The 18,981-nt window shown below is 36.4% G+C and overlaps 2 protein-coding genes across 4 annotated transcripts in view; one reads left to right on the top strand and one right to left on the bottom strand.

The window, feature by feature from the left end:
- Positions 1–5,653, top strand: part of LOC134535072 (uncharacterized) — a 28,869-nt gene extending 23,216 nt beyond the window's left edge. For 2 of the 3 annotated variants that reach the window (XR_010075572.1, XM_063373919.1), the window contains exons 2-4: positions 1,486–1,640; positions 2,685–2,823; positions 5,177–5,653. Coding sequence is in view for 2 of the 3 variants with exons in the window: in XM_063373919.1 (XP_063229989.1) it covers positions 1,486–1,640; positions 2,685–2,823; positions 5,177–5,259 (377 nt within the window). In the remaining variant the exon portion in view is untranslated. Of the gene's footprint in view, positions 1–439; positions 685–1,485; positions 1,641–2,684; positions 2,824–5,176 lie in introns of all 3 variants that reach the window. The other variant, XM_063373918.1, reaches the window with a different exon arrangement.
- A 122-nt stretch (positions 5,654–5,775) lies between these two features.
- The window catches only part of LOC134535070 (disintegrin and metalloproteinase domain-containing protein 10), an 84,020-nt gene continuing 70,814 nt past the window's right edge, over positions 5,776–18,981 (bottom strand). The window contains exons 12-15 of the mRNA XM_063373914.1: positions 17,872–17,988; positions 16,549–16,713; positions 13,811–13,904; positions 5,776–13,725 (exon numbers count right to left, since the gene is read on the bottom strand). Of these exons, the coding sequence (XP_063229984.1) occupies positions 13,622–13,725; positions 13,811–13,904; positions 16,549–16,713; positions 17,872–17,988 (480 nt within the window). The 3' untranslated portion in view covers positions 5,776–13,621. The remainder of the gene's footprint in view (positions 13,726–13,810; positions 13,905–16,548; positions 16,714–17,871; positions 17,989–18,981) is intronic.

The raw sequence follows: 18,981 nt of genomic DNA on the forward strand, positions 1-18,981 counted from the left end.
ATTCGGCGCACTTTTTTGTTGGTAAAAGTATATACATAAGATCTTACGGCCTAGCTAAAAATTATGGATTTTTACCTATTGTAAATAAAACAATTAGTTAACGCTCGAATTATTTTTAATTTCGGAAAATCCTCTTTTTTATCCCTATGAATTAATAAATACTTATTGTTTTTGTGAGGTTAATATTTAGTATATTTAAAGTACGTTTATTTAAAACAAAATTATTTTCCGGTTAAACAATTTTTTGAACTTTTTTTTACATATTTAAGTTATTTTTATTCATTTCTGATTTTTTTAATTAAAAAAAGTGTGTCTATTAACTTGGGTTTATGTTTTTAATTAGAGGTTTTTAGTGTAAAACCATCATGGAATCCTACAGTATGTATTTTGTTGGTGTTGGTCATATACATATGGAACTTGACCAAGGTTGTATAGGGACGATGTCCAACGACCAGGCTTGTGCTATTGAAAATGAGGACAATTTAGAGGTGCACGTTGTTGCGCCCAAAATTCAGAAATATTACCCCCCAGATGTAGACTTGCTGATTATCCACGCGCGGGAGGTTCCTCGACATCAGACAGTACCTGATGCTTTTATCTTTCACAATTTTCCTGTTAAAATTGTAAATTTGTTTGGCACAGTCATCGCGAAAAGAACTTTTGGGACAATGCAGAGCTATTGTGGTATGTATTTTTACTTATTAATGGACCCATACTAAACCTAGGTTGGATGGGCGAGTCCTTGGGGACCTGTATTGACTAATTGTGTATGCCAGGCCTTTAAATGTTTGTCAATGCAGACTTAAATACTATTTTATATAAAGAGAAAAATATACTGTAACATGCACAGAAGCACATTAGGCGACTATAATATAATTAAGAATTTAGTTATGTTTTAAGTTATCCTGAAATATTACTTATACTGGTCTTGTGTGTTGTGCCTACTTGGTAGAGGCGGGTGCAGGAGTTATGGTAAATATGTAGAGTAGTGGTATTTGCGAAAAAAAATGCTGAAAATCCGAAATTACTTTTATTATATGCTCTTTCACTTCCTCTTTTCATTAAAACCGGCGGAGATAAGAAATTCCAAATACTTTAGGAGATATCGAATTTTTTAATTTTCATCACAATACCTGTGTATTCATGCAGCACCCACCATTGTTTCTTGTTTACGAGTATCTATTATTATTTTTTATTGGAGAATTTTGTCACGTACAGTTCCGGGGAAGCCTACAACTCACGTAGTTTCGGTTCCCTGCAAGAATTTCCGAAGATTCTAATTTTTTTCCCCCTTCAAATCCATCCTTTGACAAAAAGTTCCTGTGTCGCCCCTGCTACTTGGCTTGCTAAAACTTTACATAATTTAATTTTTTGATCATCATGGTCATTTTCAAGACTGCTGGTAGTATATTTCAGCCATCTTATGAGTACTGTGTGTGTATTTACAAATGTTCACTGATGGAAATGTGTGCTCTGTTTTTGCAGTTAGCGATGATTCAGGTGCAATCTGGATTAATGTCCCTGAGAAAGTTCATACTTTGTCGCATCATGAGACTGACACTAAGGTCCTGAACAGTCGCTTGGAAAAGCAGGCAGGCACTCTGAAAAATGGCTCTGAAGATGATGCCATGGTACACGGTGTGAGTAATTAAATGTGTAGAAATCTTGCTTTATTGTAAGAAAACTAGTTTATATTTTTGACGTGATAATGTCTTATAAATCAATGAATGCCGGCTGCACGCACGAAAAAACATGACTCATTGTCACGTTCCGCCTGAGCCGAGCGTGCAAGAACCGGCCAACCAATGTGCGAAAAAATCTTCTATAATATCGAACAGGTTAAGGGCTTTTTAACTAATTGTTCATGATTATATTTAAACAAATTATTTAAATTAAATTTGCAAAAACTGTAAAGAATATTTGAAAATTAAAAAGTATGCAATTTTTCATCAATGTTTTCTTATGACGTTATCACGTAAAATTATCGTCCGTAAACCGACTTTGCAGACAACCCTCTTTTTGCTGTATATGTAGTTAAGAGTTAGATGCGTATCTTATAAAACATTAATTGTCATTATATTGTGTAAGACTACTAATTTCAATAAATCATGTTCAAAATCCTAAAAGAGCCTTAAAATCAACTACTACCATTATCCTATAAGCCATTACGACTGCCATCTTGGATATTTGTATTTATTGACTTATAAATTCGGGAAAAATTCCAAAATTCACCGAAAAAAAAATCTCATTAATTTTCATATTGAATCGATGGATTCCTGTCGTCGGTTTGGTTCTTGACCAGTGACAAGTGTAACTAAATATTAAATAAATTTTATATTTTGGTTTCCATTACCTATCGCGGAGTTTATCAATCATTCACTCTACGAGAAACAACTCAAGACTGTGTTGTGGCTTTTGGCAGCGGGTTTCTTTCTCCTACCCGTTCTGATGTCACGCAGGTGTACGGTTCCAAGCGATAATGTCTTAACTGCTGTGAACAGTTACGTTAGAGAGTGGTGCAGTGCAGTGCAAAAGTACACACGCAGAGAGCGAGTAAAAGAGAACTAACTGCCACTTCACAGCCGGCCCGCGCCGACGGGAAAGGACAGCCCTGTCCTGGTGACAGGATGACCTCTTGGCTGCCCTCAGACGGAGTCCCCAGCGAGTGGCTGTGTGTGTCCCAGGTGCTCGGGTCCCTCATGAAGGAGGTGAACCAACTGATGAGCAGATCGTCCGAGCCGCTGCCACTGGGCACCGTGCTGAAGGTCCGAGGCTGGCTTCTGGACAGCAATGGCTTCAGGAAAGTCAGAGCAATCCAGCTGTGTATCCTTTTATTTTAGCATTCTCTGGTAACAACCCTCTCGTACCCAGGGCACTGAGCGAGACGACTTGTGGGTAAAGTTGTTGTCGGAGGTCCCGGGAACCGGCTGGGACGGTCGTACGTAGTAGCCGCATCGATGAGAACAAACACCAGTATGAGGGATTGTGTAGACATGCACTTCAAAACCTTCGAAAACACATGGTACCTAACTGACCATATTTTAGTTGCAAAACGGTAATTTTTAATATTATGTAGTTTTTTTAACATGTCGTTTGATCTTGCATTACTGATGTTATTAGTAACACTTTTTACATAACGATGAAGGCACATTTAAAAAAAAAAAAAAAAATGCTGTTTTATTTTAATTTTTCCAAGTATTTCTGTCCCACTTATGCTTATTTCAAATTACATAGTTGTTGAATAAAACACTATTTTTTATGAATAAGACCAATGTATGAAAATGAAAACCATAAAACTCAAATTTCCCATTTTAAAAATGTAATTGACCTAAATATAACAATCTTGTCACCACTTACTAGAAGCCCTGAGGTACTATTGAGCCCATGCCCCAGACTGGCTGGTTCGACAGACTCTGCCTCGGAGAAATGACGGGTGGATGTGCGATCCAGTCTGTTTGTTTCAGTGATTTTAGTGGCATACTTTAAGGCTCTCTCTCTCAATCGCGATGTTGGTTATTGCATTTTATTTTCCTCATGTCCTTGGACTACTTAGAGGGCTTTACCTGTAAACTTGTTACAATAGCTCGCTTGCATTTTATGTTTGCCACAAATTTCCTCAACAATTTAATATATCAAATTGCTGTTAAATGCCACTCAAGTGTACTTGTGTGAACTTTTACAGCTTGAAAATAACAATTTAGTATTTAAATGTCTGGTGAAAAAATTTGAGAATCAACAAAAAATGCCAGAAAGCTAGCAAAATAAATGTATAGAAGAGTTCTGTAACTGATAGTAGTGATAAGAAAATAAAATAACCAACATTGCATGTCAGACGGAGGCTCAAGGTAACTCTGAAGATTATAGTGGGCTCTAAAACAGGGTTGGCTGATAAACCACATGTGTATCTATAGTTTAAACCAAGTTTTTTTTTTTTTTAAATAATGTATTTTTGAAAATTAATATCTTAATTTTTTTTAATGGTAGTTTTAATTCCACTCTAATAACAACAAAAATTTTCTCATTAATGTTTCTTGTGATTTAAAGGAATAAAAAATTATATACTGATCAGGATGTTATATAAATGACCTAAATAAGTTATAAATTATACGCAGCCAAATACTGCTCTAAAATTAAATTAATAAATGAATTGTAGTCAAAATGTATATAAAAAAAAAGAGGAATTTAAATAAATTTGTTATTAAAAAAATTTTCTATTATGTGGGAAATCCCCATATTGTGGAAAATACCCATTCTATGGAGAATCCTCCAATGGGAAATACCCTTTCTGTGGTTAAGTCCCAGTCAGACGTGCAGATTCACTGGACTTCAGTTCTTTGATGTTATAACTTTTCTGGTTCAACATAGTGGCAGAAAGTGGGATGTTGTATGGCTTTCATTTGAACATGCTGAGAACCAAAATAAATAAAAATAACGTAATAAAGGAAAAGCTGGTTTAAACCTAAAAAAACCTGATTCAAAACAAACAAAAAAGGTTTTTTTAATAAATAAACCTGCTCTTTTTTTCCAACACTGCTGTGAAATGCCGTGCTAGCGCCAGGGTGGTGGCATCAAACCAGCGACCCTCGCGGTGAAAGGATCCTATCATGCTTTAGTGGCAAGTAACGTCATTACAAAGTGCCTCACTTTAAAGGACTACTTACTCTCTTTCAAGTAGGCTACACATTGCCAGGTTCCTATGAGATGTGTTACACTTAGTAACAGTTCCGTATTAAAAATATTCGTTATTGAAAACCGAAAGTGTGGATTTTTTTTTCAGGGACGTTGTAATGAGATTTCACTGTATGTAATAACGTAATGTAATTTAACTAGTTTGCTCATGAAGTAAGCTTGTACATGCACAAAGAAGCATGTCAAAACACACACTGTTTATTGATCTCTGTAACTCTACAATACCTTATTTCAACATTGATATTCTTTACTGTTTCATCCATGAAGTGAAATGATTTTTCGTGACCTCACTCTGAATAATCTTGTATACCTCCATCATTTAATTAATTAGGTTGAGGTAAGTACTAGATACAAATGTCCAAGGGTAGAATTTTACAAGTTTTATTTTTATTTATTACTGTCTGCTGCCACTTTTTAGCTCCAATCTTGCCTTGGAAATGAGGCAATAACTTCACAAATAAAGTATATTTCCTTGACCGACATGCAGCCTTCATTGATGACCCGCACAAAGAGGCAGAGATGATGGCTTACCTAGCAAGTCTGTATCGTCAACTGTACGCGCCCAAATAATACTATTCTAATGCTGCAATTAAATACACAAATATGTATTACCAGTTTTACTTTTTTGTTGGTTATTGCACAGTGCATGACAAGAAAATGCCAAATCTAAATGTAAAATATGCTAACTTTATGAATAAACAAACAGGGTTCATAAAAAATAAAATCTCTGGTTTCAAAAACTAAACTGACCTAAAAAAAAAATTATGAAATATAGTCTCCATGTATGTAGTACGTAATACCAAACTTGTTAATATTAAGGGGTCACATGTTCAAACAAACTTAATGACCAACCAAAATCCACAGGAAGAGATTTATTTGTCTTATGTTCCATTGTAATGGCTCAGCAATACGCTGAATAGTATAATGAATTTCGTGAATAAAAGAATTGTGAAAATCAAATCAACCTTACCCTGAGTCCTCTTTTCTTAGTGTTCAATTGTCCTTTCCCAGAGCTTTATGCTGGAGCACCTTCGATAATATATTATTATTATAAAGATAAATTAATAAAAAAGAGTTGGAAGTCAATTATTGTAAAATTGTTTTAATTATAGTAATCTTTTTTGTACAATTTTAATCACATTATCAACACAAAAGTGACAGCCACATTATCAAAACTGTATGTTGGAGGGAGGTTAAGTATTGGGTAGGTGTCAGGAGCATGGAAGCAGGGGTGGTAACACGAGAGAGATGAAGCAGCCCCCTGCCCCCTTCAGGGGGCACACAACAGCAATTGGTCAGTTTTAACATGCTTATTACAACATTGAAAAGTTTCAGAATATTTGTACACACTACATTATGAAACCTGTACTAATTCACTTATTCAAATAGAAAAAAAAAAAACCTGTACGCAATAAATGTTTTTTTTTGTTGACATTATCAATTGTAAAGGACACTTTTAAAGTGCAGTGACATAAATGCTAGTACAGAAAACTATGAACTCTGGTGGGCAATTTAAAACTAAATAGTACTATAACACCAAAAATCTCTGCAAGTTAAAGCTTCCTGCAGACAGGAAAAACATGAAAAACACATGGAAATTTACAATAAGTATAAAACAGTAACATTAATTTTTTGTCTGAAGACTGATGGTATTTCAATCAAAAATTTTTTTTGCCCTTCTACAATTTGTAGGATTTTTACTAACATTCGTTAAATGTAAGGGACGCAATCAAATCTGTATTCATTTGTAGCACAATTAAATATCTATAGTCTTAATACATAATCACAATCGGTAATTAATCAAATTAATTCATCTTTCTTCAGGCTGGCAGTGTTGGTTACGTAATGAAAATGTTCAGTGCAAACTATAATGTGCAGGAAAACATTAGTTTGTTGTGACTTTGCTGGACAGGCTAAGGAGAGAGAGAACAGAGAAAACGCAATGTAATCGGCTGAAGTAAGATAGTGCAGACCGTGGAGTTGCCCGATGCAAAATTATTTTCTGCAGTTCATTTCCATCGGCAACCTCATCAGCAGCTGGGCAGAAGCTCTTTTGCAATCATGAATAAAATAAAAGTTCTGAAATTGGCAGCGCCATGAAACTACAACTAAACCTGGTTAATACGACCCCTCACGGTTATTACAACCCCTTAAAAGTCTCTCCCAGCCACCCCCGTGACCGATATACGTCAAAATTACGTGCCTATTTTTCACGCCGAGTCCTATTCAGTTGTCTTTGGCAAGAGATGGACATGTTTTCAAGCTCAAATATAAATTTTTCTTATAGCAGACTTTCCCGACAAGCTACCCAAGAAAAGCATGCTGGATCACCTACTGTCACCAAAAACCGAGCATTGACACGGAATAATGCGTGGTGCACTGCGACTTTTAACAAGTGCTAAGTTAACTTGACACGGATTTCACGGGGAAAATGAAATAAATTTTCGTTAAAAATATTTATTAGACGTGGGCCGACTGAAACTACATTACCGTGGCAGAGAGGTCAAGAAGGTTAAGTGCTAAACGTTGCTTGGTTATCGCTCTTGCGAGCAGGCAAGACGTGGAGTGTCGTGAAGGGTAGAGTGGTGCGCGAAAGGACGGACGGCAGCCAGTAGGAACACTGCGTTCTGTGCTCGGGAAAAAAAAGTGGCGTGGATTTTTCCTATTTTGCCATAGAGCTACCTTTCCTTATGAACCCATGCGACATGCAGGCACCACGTAACCGATACCTGTTGTAAGAGGGAGCAGGGGATCAGCCCGGGCCGGGGTATGCGCTATGTGCAGTACAGCACTCTCCAACAAAACTGCGACGCAACACACTTCAAAACAAATTTTTGGCCAATTTAGTTCAAATCTTCAACATTTTAGCAAAACTTTTTCACGGTTTCTCAGAAAAAGGGTCATACTAGAAAGGTGGTCCTAATAAACAGGGTCGCAACAACGGGGTTTCACTTTATACACATTTTTCTGCGTGTCATGGCCAATAGTACAGTAAAACACGTCACTGATATGTATGCGAGCTAATTTTTTTTTTTTTTTTAATTTGTAAACTAATATTAATGGCAGCATTTGCTACTCATATAATAAATGCAAAACTGAAAGGCAGAATGTTTTAATTTGAAATCATTTGATGGTTCAATAAAGACTGCAGAACTATCTTGAAGCAGTTCGTACTGGATTACTCATGTAGTGACGAGAAAAATAAATAAATAAATGACAGAATATATTATACTGGGAATTTGTAATCAAGCTTACCAATGTTAGAAAGCCACAACAAAAGTAAATTAAAAAAATAAATAAATAATAAAAAAAATTGGATGAAACACAGGTACATATACACTAGTACACCTCTTCAGAAAAATAAGCAATTAAATGGAACAAAACCTTTAAGGAAATTTTTAATTTGCTTCTTTGCTGTAAATGCAGCTTCTTAAACAAATGTTCACTGCACTAATTTTGAAAATAAATAAAAATGCTTCCACTTTAGTAAAACATTTATTGAGTCACTTTGGCTTGTAACACTGTGATGATCCTCAACACCTGGCTATCTCCCAGCGAGAACACACGAACCTCTGGCTCTGATACGCAACGCAGTGCATCCACTACAATAATCCAGTTTGCTGTACTTACAGAATCATGTAAACTGACCAACAAGTGAATATGTGACTGAAAAAAGTTTCCTTACTCTTACTGATCAACTTACACACGCTTTTACAGGATTCGTGATTCCTGTACAGTTTCAAAGATTTTATTGCAAACAAATAAGCCTAAATTATTACTTTACGAGCTGTCAAAGAATAAAACTTTGTGAATAAATCCAACACACACATATAATTTTTGAGCTTACAAAATTATTATAATGGATGCACCACACCTTTTTTTGGTCCATTTTCATAAATTTACAATAGAAAATAGACTGGTTATAAGCAGAAAAACAACATATTAACAGCATCATGCATACAAACGCTCAAACAAGAATTATCTCTAAGCAGAACTCTCCTCTGCTCAGCAATGTATAACAAACCTGTTCTAGCACACGCAGTATGTAATACTGCACCTCTAAAACTAAAACACTGGACAAATAAAGAAAATATGCAATCACACATCACTTAACCAGACTCATTTTTTGGTATTGCTGCATACAAAATATATATATACTTATATGTTATATCCTGTTATATTGTAAAGTTTTACTGAGTTCCTAGTTTACAAAACTAGCCTACATAAACAAATGCATCTTGCACATTTTTTTTTAATATAAAATAACAATGTTCCTTTACTTCTGAACATTAAAAAAAAATGCAAATATACATAAATTTAAAACTTGGATAATTAAATGAAGATGTTTTGGGGATTAAAAATATTTTGTTAGGCAAACATTCGTTAAAACCAAAAAATCTTATGTTTTAAAACTGACTAAAATACATTGGCTTACAATTTTGTTTATATGCAAATACACATTTAAAAGCCGAGAGCTTGATTAATAAAAATATGAGACACATCTGTCTTTAATTGATTAGTCTGGAGAAACTGTAAACACTACACAGTCTGCAACAAATAATATTAAACACAGTTATATAATGTAATAGTTTAGTAGTTAAATAACAGTCCGAAACTAAAAAAGTAAAAAATTTTACACAGAATTTTTTTTATAAAATATTTGGGGATTTAAATTTTTTTTTTACATTCAATGCACAAAATGAAAGCTTTTTGCTGCTACAAAATATCATTATATAAATAAATGCTGAGGTCTTTTCCAAGTTTAACAGCTATATTTGACATAAACATAAAGTCATTATAAATATATTCCGCAGCTGTGTAGACTAAAGAAACAAAAAACATAAATATAGATCACTTATTTCATGGTAGCTATGCATTAGAAACTTGAGATAAAATAGGTCAGGTTTTTAATTGCAACAATTTAATATTAGTCCTAGTGCTTGCGAATTCTGGTACCAGAGAGTGTCGTTTTGATGTATGTCAAATTACCTCAATCATTATCTGAACTGACAAACCGAATGGCCAAATATTCAATTCCCAGGGAATTTTTTTTATGCGTGGAAAATAAACTTGCCAGGTTCAGAATATGGTGTTGCACCCTAACGTCGCATAAGGCAATGGAAAACCAATGCGATTTCACCATCGTTACTGTACACAGTAACGCAGATTCCATCATGGTTAATATTGGAGCATGTAATACTGCTGCTGTAATACAGAAAGAAATTTTTTAATAAAATATTTGACTTGTGATATCATGATACCAGTCGATACTACAATACTTAAGTTATATTGGATGAATCAACACGCATTTCTTGGTCAGCGCCAGCTAGCAAGAAAACATCTGTTGAACCTGAACTTGTCGACAAGAACAGAAGCAGACTAGATCCAAAAGAGAAGGCGTGCTTGCTTTTCTGATTAGAAAGTTGTTAACTGTAACTAGAACACCATTTATTTTTTTGTTCTGGGTTACTTTTAAAGTACATAAATAATATGTATCTAATTCTACATTATGGTCTGCGACATGAAACTTGTCTCAAATTTGAAATTCTTCAAACAGTTTAGTCTACGCAGCCTTCCGCCAACAGTGCTTGTAAACAACTTCACGTAGTTGTCTGTGCTCTGCAACTGACAGTTGGGAAACTAGCACCTGGCACTACTTTCGATAACTGTCAAAATTGAGACAAGTTAGCTACATTACAACGGACTATGTGTTTCATGAAGTATTCATTTTAAATGTTTTAGAGACATACAAAATAGCTAAAGACCTTTTCATAAAAATGAGCAATGTTTATTTTTTTTGTTATGTGGCCGTTAAGCCACTTTAGCTTTGGTAACTATTTTTATAACAGTTGGCATATTATCTTTGAAGGATTTGTGCAATGGGAGTGCATGACTTGATGTAGGCTTTTGGACATACGCCATTGCTTAGCACATGTATGTCTGTAGAAGAAAACTACAAAAAAACACAAATGACAAAAAAAACACAAATTAAGCAAAAAATTTTTTTGCTGTTGTTAGGATTTAACGCTACACAATACTCCACAACAGCGTTAAATCCTGACAACAGCAAAAATTTTTTTGCTTAATTTGTGTTTTTTGTCATTTGTGTTTTTTGTAGTTTTCTTCTACAGACATACATGTGCTAAGCAATGGGGTATGTCCAAAAGCCTACATCAAGTCAACAGTTGGCATGGCCACTAATTTTTTTTTAATTTGGCTAACAGTTGAATAACTTCTGTTAATTCAGTTGTTTACCTTTTTTTTCATGTAATTCATTTTTAATACCTAGTTTGTTTAAAACTGTAATTTGTTTTAGCTTTTAGTTAAGTTTTGTTTTAGTTTTAATCTCTCAACGAGCTACTTGTACATGCGGTGGCCGTGCGGGCACAGAGAGACTCGAGGCAGAGCCAGAAGTAATTCCGCGGACCGGGAAACACGGGCTCGTGCACTGGTAGAGCGGCTCTGACCAGCGGCACTCACCGCATCGCACTCTACCGGGATGAGTGTGGGCGTGCCGAGGCATGCCGGAACTGGAACTTCTACTACGTTTCTGAAGGTAAAAAGTCCCCTCGCGACCGACGCTGTATTTCCTGGCGGTTTAGGCGTTCCGGCATTTACGAACAGTCCTGGAGTGCTGTTGGTGATGATTAATATAGCCGAGGTAATACTTTTGTTTGGATTACCTGCAGTTGCCACAGTGAACGATGCTTTCGGTAACGTGCCAGTGCTGTGAGAATAACGAGGGGGACGTATTTACGTAACGTAAGCATTTATTATATTCGTCAGACTGCTAGGCAGAATTATTTGAGCAGTTTACTCCCACCCTTTTTGACGATAGCTGGTTTTGTAGAGAAATTTAGAGTTGGTGCATTTTGTGTTACCACAAAATGGATTTGCGTTACGTCTGTAAGTATAAGTTCAGAACATTGCTTTCATTTACCACTGTGTTACATCTGTAAGGATAAGTTCAGAACATTGCTTTAATTTACCACTTTTGCCATCTTAAGACATTTCTGTAATTTGATGAGCTGTTGGTACGTCGTTGGAGTACAATGTGATAAACAGTCACGAGGTGTTTGACAGTGCAGCAAGAAGTTGCACCACCACGGGAATAGTTACCATGTGTCCGCCTGACGTAAGGTTAACTTAACATTTTACGTATTGTGCTCTCACTGATGTTAAGGAGACAGTCTTTATAGTAAATGAAATTTCTAGGACCACCCTGCGCAATAAAATCCTTGGGCCCATTAGTGGACTGTTAAAGGCTTAGCTGACTTTTTACATCTAGTTTTAAGTGTTTAGGTTTATGTATAGTTGGTCACTGTGTTAGCTCATGTACGTTTTAGTGTCTACATTTATTTATAAATGCTTTTAGGCACATTTCCGAAATGCGCATTTGTTGTTTACAATTGGTATTGTATTGGTTAATAAGATAAAAAGAATAGTGTGCGGGCACCTGCCATATTACTGTGGATTATTTGTGATTTTTTCTACTGTGCTTTATTTTGCAAAATTTATTATATTTATTATTATATTATATTTATCATCCCTGCTTTTCTTATAAGTTTGATTATTAGCCCAAAACTTTTATGGAGGCCTTTAATTCTGTTTGCTCTCGGTAATTTTATGGCAAAGCAAATTTGAGTCATTTTGAATACTTCGCTCTTTAATTTTATATCAGAGCGAGTGTTGGGAAAAAAGACCTTTCACTCCTTGGAAAGGAGTGTACAGTTAAAAAAGTTGAAAAAAAAAATATATATATGGAACCGAGCCTAAAACAATAAAAGTATTGAGTATCAACATCATGGTATCCTCCAGCTCCAACTTTAATCAAGGCAACAGAGCAAATGAATGACCTGACTTTCTACCCATGATAGTTTCCTCATGTGCACACACACGCTGCAAGCACGGAGCTGTTACACATGTTGGCTGCAAATTTCAAAGAATGTTCTTGAACACCGCACTGCGAGACAATGCAATACAGTGGAAGAAGCAAGCTATCTCTCACGCTTCGTGTTACAAAGAATTATACACCCAACACACTGCGCAATATATGAACCAAGTGGTTATCAGCCTGCGAAATTAAAATCAAAACAAATCTGAAAAAATGGGGGCCGAAATGTAAAAAAATCTAAGCATCAAAAGTAAGACATTCAACCCATAAGGCCATAAACATACATCTGGAAAATTTTACGAGTAAAATATTGAAATGAAATTACTGAAAGCAGCTATCATGGAACAAACTCTATAGCAATCAATGAAACTACAGTAATATTTCTGTACAACCTCTCAGATGTTCAATTTTTTTCCCTCTATGATACAAGTATATACTTTAAAGAATAACATAGTAAATGAAGTGTGTGACAGCTTGAATACAAAAGTTTGGACTGGAATGTGATCATAAAACAAAAAAGGTACATAAGCAATTTGACATAAAATGTTTTTACTGAATTAATTAAAAGTAACTTAATTACTTAAATATATAAATACTGCAAGAAGTTCCAAAAACATTTTCATACCAGATAAAAAAAAAACTTAAATTCTTCAACACCATACTTACACCAATGTTAAAAAATTTGCAGTCTGCCATAATATCTTTGCTATTCAACACAACAAAATGCTGAACAATATCAAAATAATAGGTATTTAACATGTCTTGTTCCTCATTTAAATACACGAGAGAAAAAAAAAACACACATCACAGTTTGTACCAAAAAGTATCGATCACGATAACTTTCGAAGTCTCGTTAAAAAAAAGGACAAATAGTTTTGTTGTTCACGACGTTTTAGTTTAAAACACGGCTAGCGAGACAGCCACGTGCCTGGGGGGGCAGGGTGCCAGGGCGAGGGGCGAGTTCGCTTTCCCGTCGCACCGGGGCACGGCCCCCGGGGCCGGACGCGACAGCGAGCGCAGACCATCCTCGCTGCACTGTCAGACCTTGTGGTGCCGCATCTCGTACATGTTGCGGCCGCCGTACGCCCCTGCGTACAGCTCCGGGTGGTTGGTGCGGCTGTAGCTGGCAGGAGGGGCGCTCGCTGCAACACACCGCGCACGCTCCCGTCACCGGCCCACACCGCTGCGCGGCAGACAAGCCCTCCCCTCACGTCGCACGGTACTGACCTCTGCCCTCGCCGTAGCCCCGGGTGGGGCCCCGGGCCGACCGCCCCACGCCGCCCATCGCGTGGGCTCCCCCGGGAACACTGTGCGGTCCTCGCTGCAACAACCAGACACCCTCAACCACAACTTTAAACTTTTAATAGAAGACTGACTACTATGGGGTCGTCCATTAATAACACAATGGTTTTTTTTAGTAAATTTTTAACCCCCCCCCCCCCCCCCCCTAGAGATTTATGGTGAGGTTTTAGACTACTTCCCCCCCCCCCCCCCAACCCATAAATCAGTGTATTTTTTGATACAAAATATTTTTAAAAATTTCAGAATATTATCTTAAAATATAGGTATAATCTAATTTAATTCTGGAAAATTATGCACAGTGATAAAATTGTCCAGACACACATTAAGGTTGCAGGTCTTATTCTCACTGGCATAAGAATAATATGTGATTTACGCATGTATTCGGCGCCAAAATCACAGTCTTACTGGCGACTGGCAAGCCGAGCCGGGTGATTCATGTTGCGGCGGGCGGGAATATTGTTGCCTGGCTACGGCGCGTCAAGGTCACGCGTCGCTTTTCGGTTTAGTAGAAATCGCGCGAAAAAATAAATACAAGTGATATATCTCTACACCCCCCTTCCCCCTTGTGATATTTCGTGATTTCCCCCCCCCCCCCCCCCCCCCCCCAGAGCATCAGGTGGTTAATGGACGACCCCTACTCAAAATGCCGTGCTACTTATTCAGAATATACGACGAGCAGAAAACAGTTGAATTTGAGATACACACGAGGGATGGATAGAATTGATAAATTTGATAACATGATTCCAGTGATTTTTGTTGTTCTTACTACCTGTGCGCGAGTTTTTAATTTTTATAGCCAGGGAGACCTATGTATGACTTTCTTGGGCATGTTAAACCTTGTAACACAAATAAAAGCGTAAATAACCATAGTGGAACAGACTGCAATGCCATGGAAGACATCGAGCATACATTTAACAATATGTACATAGTTTCATAAACACACAAACTCAAGATCAAAAAATGCAAGGTGAATGGACAAACAGAATACCCATATTTTTTTGCCCAGCAAACATCTTCTAAGTTCAGCTCCATCGTTTGATGGAAAAAATGTTGCTACGAACGGACAAAAAGAGCCAAATAGACAGAATTCTTCAAAACCAAATACAGGTCAAGATATTCATTTTTAAAAACCACTCACAAAAACAGCTCAACCTGGGATCATGCACCATGAACAACCCATGTACACTTTAACATAAAAAGTGCAATAAGTTCTTATATTGATTGGCCACTTTTTTTGAGTCACTTTTATTTAATATATTTTAATAAATTCAATTTCCACTTTTTTTTTTCTCCGCCAACATTAAGAAAAAACATTGTAAACAGAATATATGCTCGTAGAATCGCTTATCTCAATTCAAAATTTTGTTCTTCCCACTGCAACATTAACATTTATTGTAGGGTACACACATTGTGTTAAACAGAATTTGGCATATTATAACAATTACTTACGTAATATATAAAGAATCATTTCAAAATGGTGCAGGATAAAAAACACAAAAATACTAAGCTCTAATAAATGAACCCTGTTAGCAGTTAAGCTTTTATTTCACATTGGCCAGCATAAACACCACTTGCTCTACATGCAGAGGAAGAAAGTTTTCTCTTTGTCTTATGACAACAATTCCAGCTGCTGAAAAGAGACACTTTGAATTTACTTGCGTGGCAGGGCAGCAACCCCCAGATACTTCAAAGCTAAGTTGGATAAATATCGGTACTTTGTCCCTTCAATTTTCTACCAATTTAATGGATTGTCACGTCTGTTGATACAGGGTTATTTTTAGTACCTTCTTACTGCTTTTTTATTCTCCTTTGTCATAATCTTTATTTGCTTTGTGCTGGAATATTACCTAAGACAGCCCACAAAGATGTTGGTGCAGAGATGGAAATTTAGATTTAACTTTTAGTACATGAAGGGAATTGTTTTTTCAATTTATAATTTCTGACAAAAGAATGGCTTCTGATTCCATTATTGATACACACACACCTTTAAACCTGTTACCTACCAAACTGCAGCATGCTGTAGGAACTCTTGCTAATAGTTCGGAAACCTCAAAATCAGGTTTTTATGCAATGCTCTTGCAAGTGTCACTCCACAGTTTTTGGCATAGATGTGTGATTCGAGGTTACCGTGTAAATAATAAATTATAATATTGCTGTGTACACAATCTACAAATGATTAAAACAGAACAATAAAATCGTAGCGATATAACCTAACACGCGGGCATTTGAATGAATGTTCGCATCTTATCGTATTGTGCAGAACAATCGCCAACATCAGTAAAAAAATTCTATATTGCAGTACGTTTTTTCCCCCTTTCATTTTGATGGTATTTCTTTCACTTGTGATGATACCTCTGTGCTGTTATTAATTTGTAACAGGTTACATAACATTTTAAATTAATCGATTATGGCATCATTCTTGTAGGAGAGGTCAAACTTTTAAAATTAACAGAAAATAAATCGCAATTGTGACAACTTCCAATTTGATTGTATGTCCTATCGAAGTTTTGCACGTGCCTAACAACAATATAACTGTTCTGTGAAAAGAATGCGGGGCATTCTCTTCCCCTACTTCCCCTGCTGTCCCAGGAACAGCTCGCAGGCTTGTGTCGCGTAGGAGCAACTGCCAGGGACGCCACGACGACACTGCTCGTAGCGCCTACCATTCTCCTGAAGGTGTTCATGGGGCGACGCAGTGTGTCGCTGAAGCGCCTCGCCGGTGGCTTCTTGGGGTTGGACGAGGGAGTGTGCACCGCACAGCACTTGATGAACAGCCCCATGAAGATGATGAAGGCTATGCCCATCAGCAGCACGGCCCACCAGTATTCCTGAACACGCCGCAGTGATATTAGAGCACGCACACAAACACGCTGTCATAGAAAAAAAAATATTTTTTAAAGCTCTCTGAAACTTTACGCCAGTAGACTTAACTGGAGAAAGTACAATGGTAGTCAAGCAGTCTAGGAGCAAGTTTTGAACATCTTCTGCTTTGCCAAACCTTTTCAGCCTTACATGCTCTGTCTTCGGTATATTAACACAGCCTCAACATGTTAAACAAAAAAGGAGACAAAAATGATGGTGAATAAGTTCTTTATGCAACTATGTATAACACTGTTTCTACAAATTACCTCATGACCATATTTAAGTACTTTTTCAAGACTTATTTTAATAAACTTTTCCAACAATTTTTTTATATCATACAATTTTTTTTTATATAATTAGTATATAGTAAATAAAACTAAACCAAATACGAAATATATATACAACAATGCCGTTGAACGAACACATTTCTAAGTTAGAAAGTTAAAAAATTTTCAGAGGTTGACAGTCTTCAACTATTTAAATATAATGTGCAACTATGAAGTGAAGAGAGGCAACAAAACAATAAAATCCAAGTTAACGAGACACTGCTTGGAGATTAAAAATGTGTTACTTCCAGTACAGTTAATGTTTATTTTGGGATTATTTCAAGACTTCCATGACCAGTTCTTTAGTTCAGTTACTTTTCCACAACATTCCTGAATTTCATGATCTGTTGACACTGTGCAATTTAGTCCAAAAATGAACCGAGAAACATTCTTTTACCCAGAAATAATGTAACATAAACCAAAAACCATTACGTCAAATTGTCCAAATTAAAAATTAATAGTAAGACTGCATTTAGAGGAAATAATTATAGATTTATAGATACATATTTGAGGACAGTAAATAAAATAAAGTATATAGTAATAGGCATGTAACCGCAAACATAACATTAAATTTAAATACACATTTTTATAAAAGTTGATAGTTTTCAGAGGAAGGCAGTGAATTTGTGTGGTTGTATGCATTTAAAATATAAATTACCATTAACTGTCTGACATGCTCTAGACTGTGGTTAGTCAAACACCTTTATTAATTCAAGTAAAAAACGGTTTTTAGTTTGAGACGACACATCAGCCCGACTCGAGATCGGGTCACCGACAGGAGAAGCGAACGAGACTCACGGTGATCCACTGCGCTACTGTTTGGAGAGTCTCCTTGTTGAACAACAAGTTCTTCAACCTCGCCAGCGGACCCTCCGCATCCACGGCTCGGCACTTGAAGAACACATCGCAGTATCCCTGCACACAAGGCAGTGCATTTCCAACGTCAATCCACCGCCACACTTACGTGCAGTAAAAACCTCATCAAAAATGCCTCTCTTTAATTTAGACTACATATTGATCTATAGATCTGTACAAGGTGTTTTACACTCAGGAACTGTTCCGTGGAAATGTTGAAACACTGTGAATGTACTTTTCAAACAACATGATTTTTGGTGCTAAGTTTGTTTAAGCTCAGTAAGGACTTCAGAAAAATTGACAAGGATGAAATTATTCCATTTACACATTTACACAAACATATACTTGTAAACTGTGGTTATGTTAGTTGGATATCAGTTACTAATGAACCAATGGAAACAGGTAAGATGCAATGGAAAAAATGTTTTTTTTTTCTTTCTAGCAGTGCAAAATGTAAACACACTCTGTAAATAGGTACCCACAATTAATAAGCCCACTTCATTTTAATACTTTATTCAAACATTATACTTAGTTTAAGATAAAAATAATCTCCCAAAAGTGACTGTACCACAAAAGCTCGAGATTTTTCAAGTAGGCTTGCTCGAGCTTGGCTCGAAGTAAAATTCTTAGGCTCGCAGACCTCTAGTTTTCAGTTTCAATATTTTCCTGAAATCATAACTTGGATGCATCCTTAAGTTCGATGACAGTTTTTCACCAACAAACACTCAACTGATGGATGCCGTAGCGTAACTTCCACCAGTCGAGCCAACCGAAACTTGCTGCGATATCTGGGTCCCGTCCATTGAATTCATTACTAAAATACAACAACTTTTGCTGTAAAATAGGCCCTGTAATAAGCATATCTTGTCCCTGAACCGTGTAAATCAAACACACAAAGCTTTGCTAACTTTTCAAAGTCACATTTTTTTTCCCCATACTTTTTCTGTCTCTGAATGCTTACTGACGAATAGCATGCCTGGTGCTACATTTGTACTACATGACACTCGACAAAGCACGGGGGAAAAAAAAAAAACAGACGGAATAATAAAACAT

The sequence above is a fragment of the Bacillus rossius genome, chromosome 8 (assembly GCF_032445375.1).
Source record: "Bacillus rossius redtenbacheri isolate Brsri chromosome 8, Brsri_v3, whole genome shotgun sequence".
Lineage (NCBI taxonomy): Eukaryota > Metazoa > Arthropoda > Insecta > Phasmatodea > Bacillidae > Bacillus > Bacillus rossius.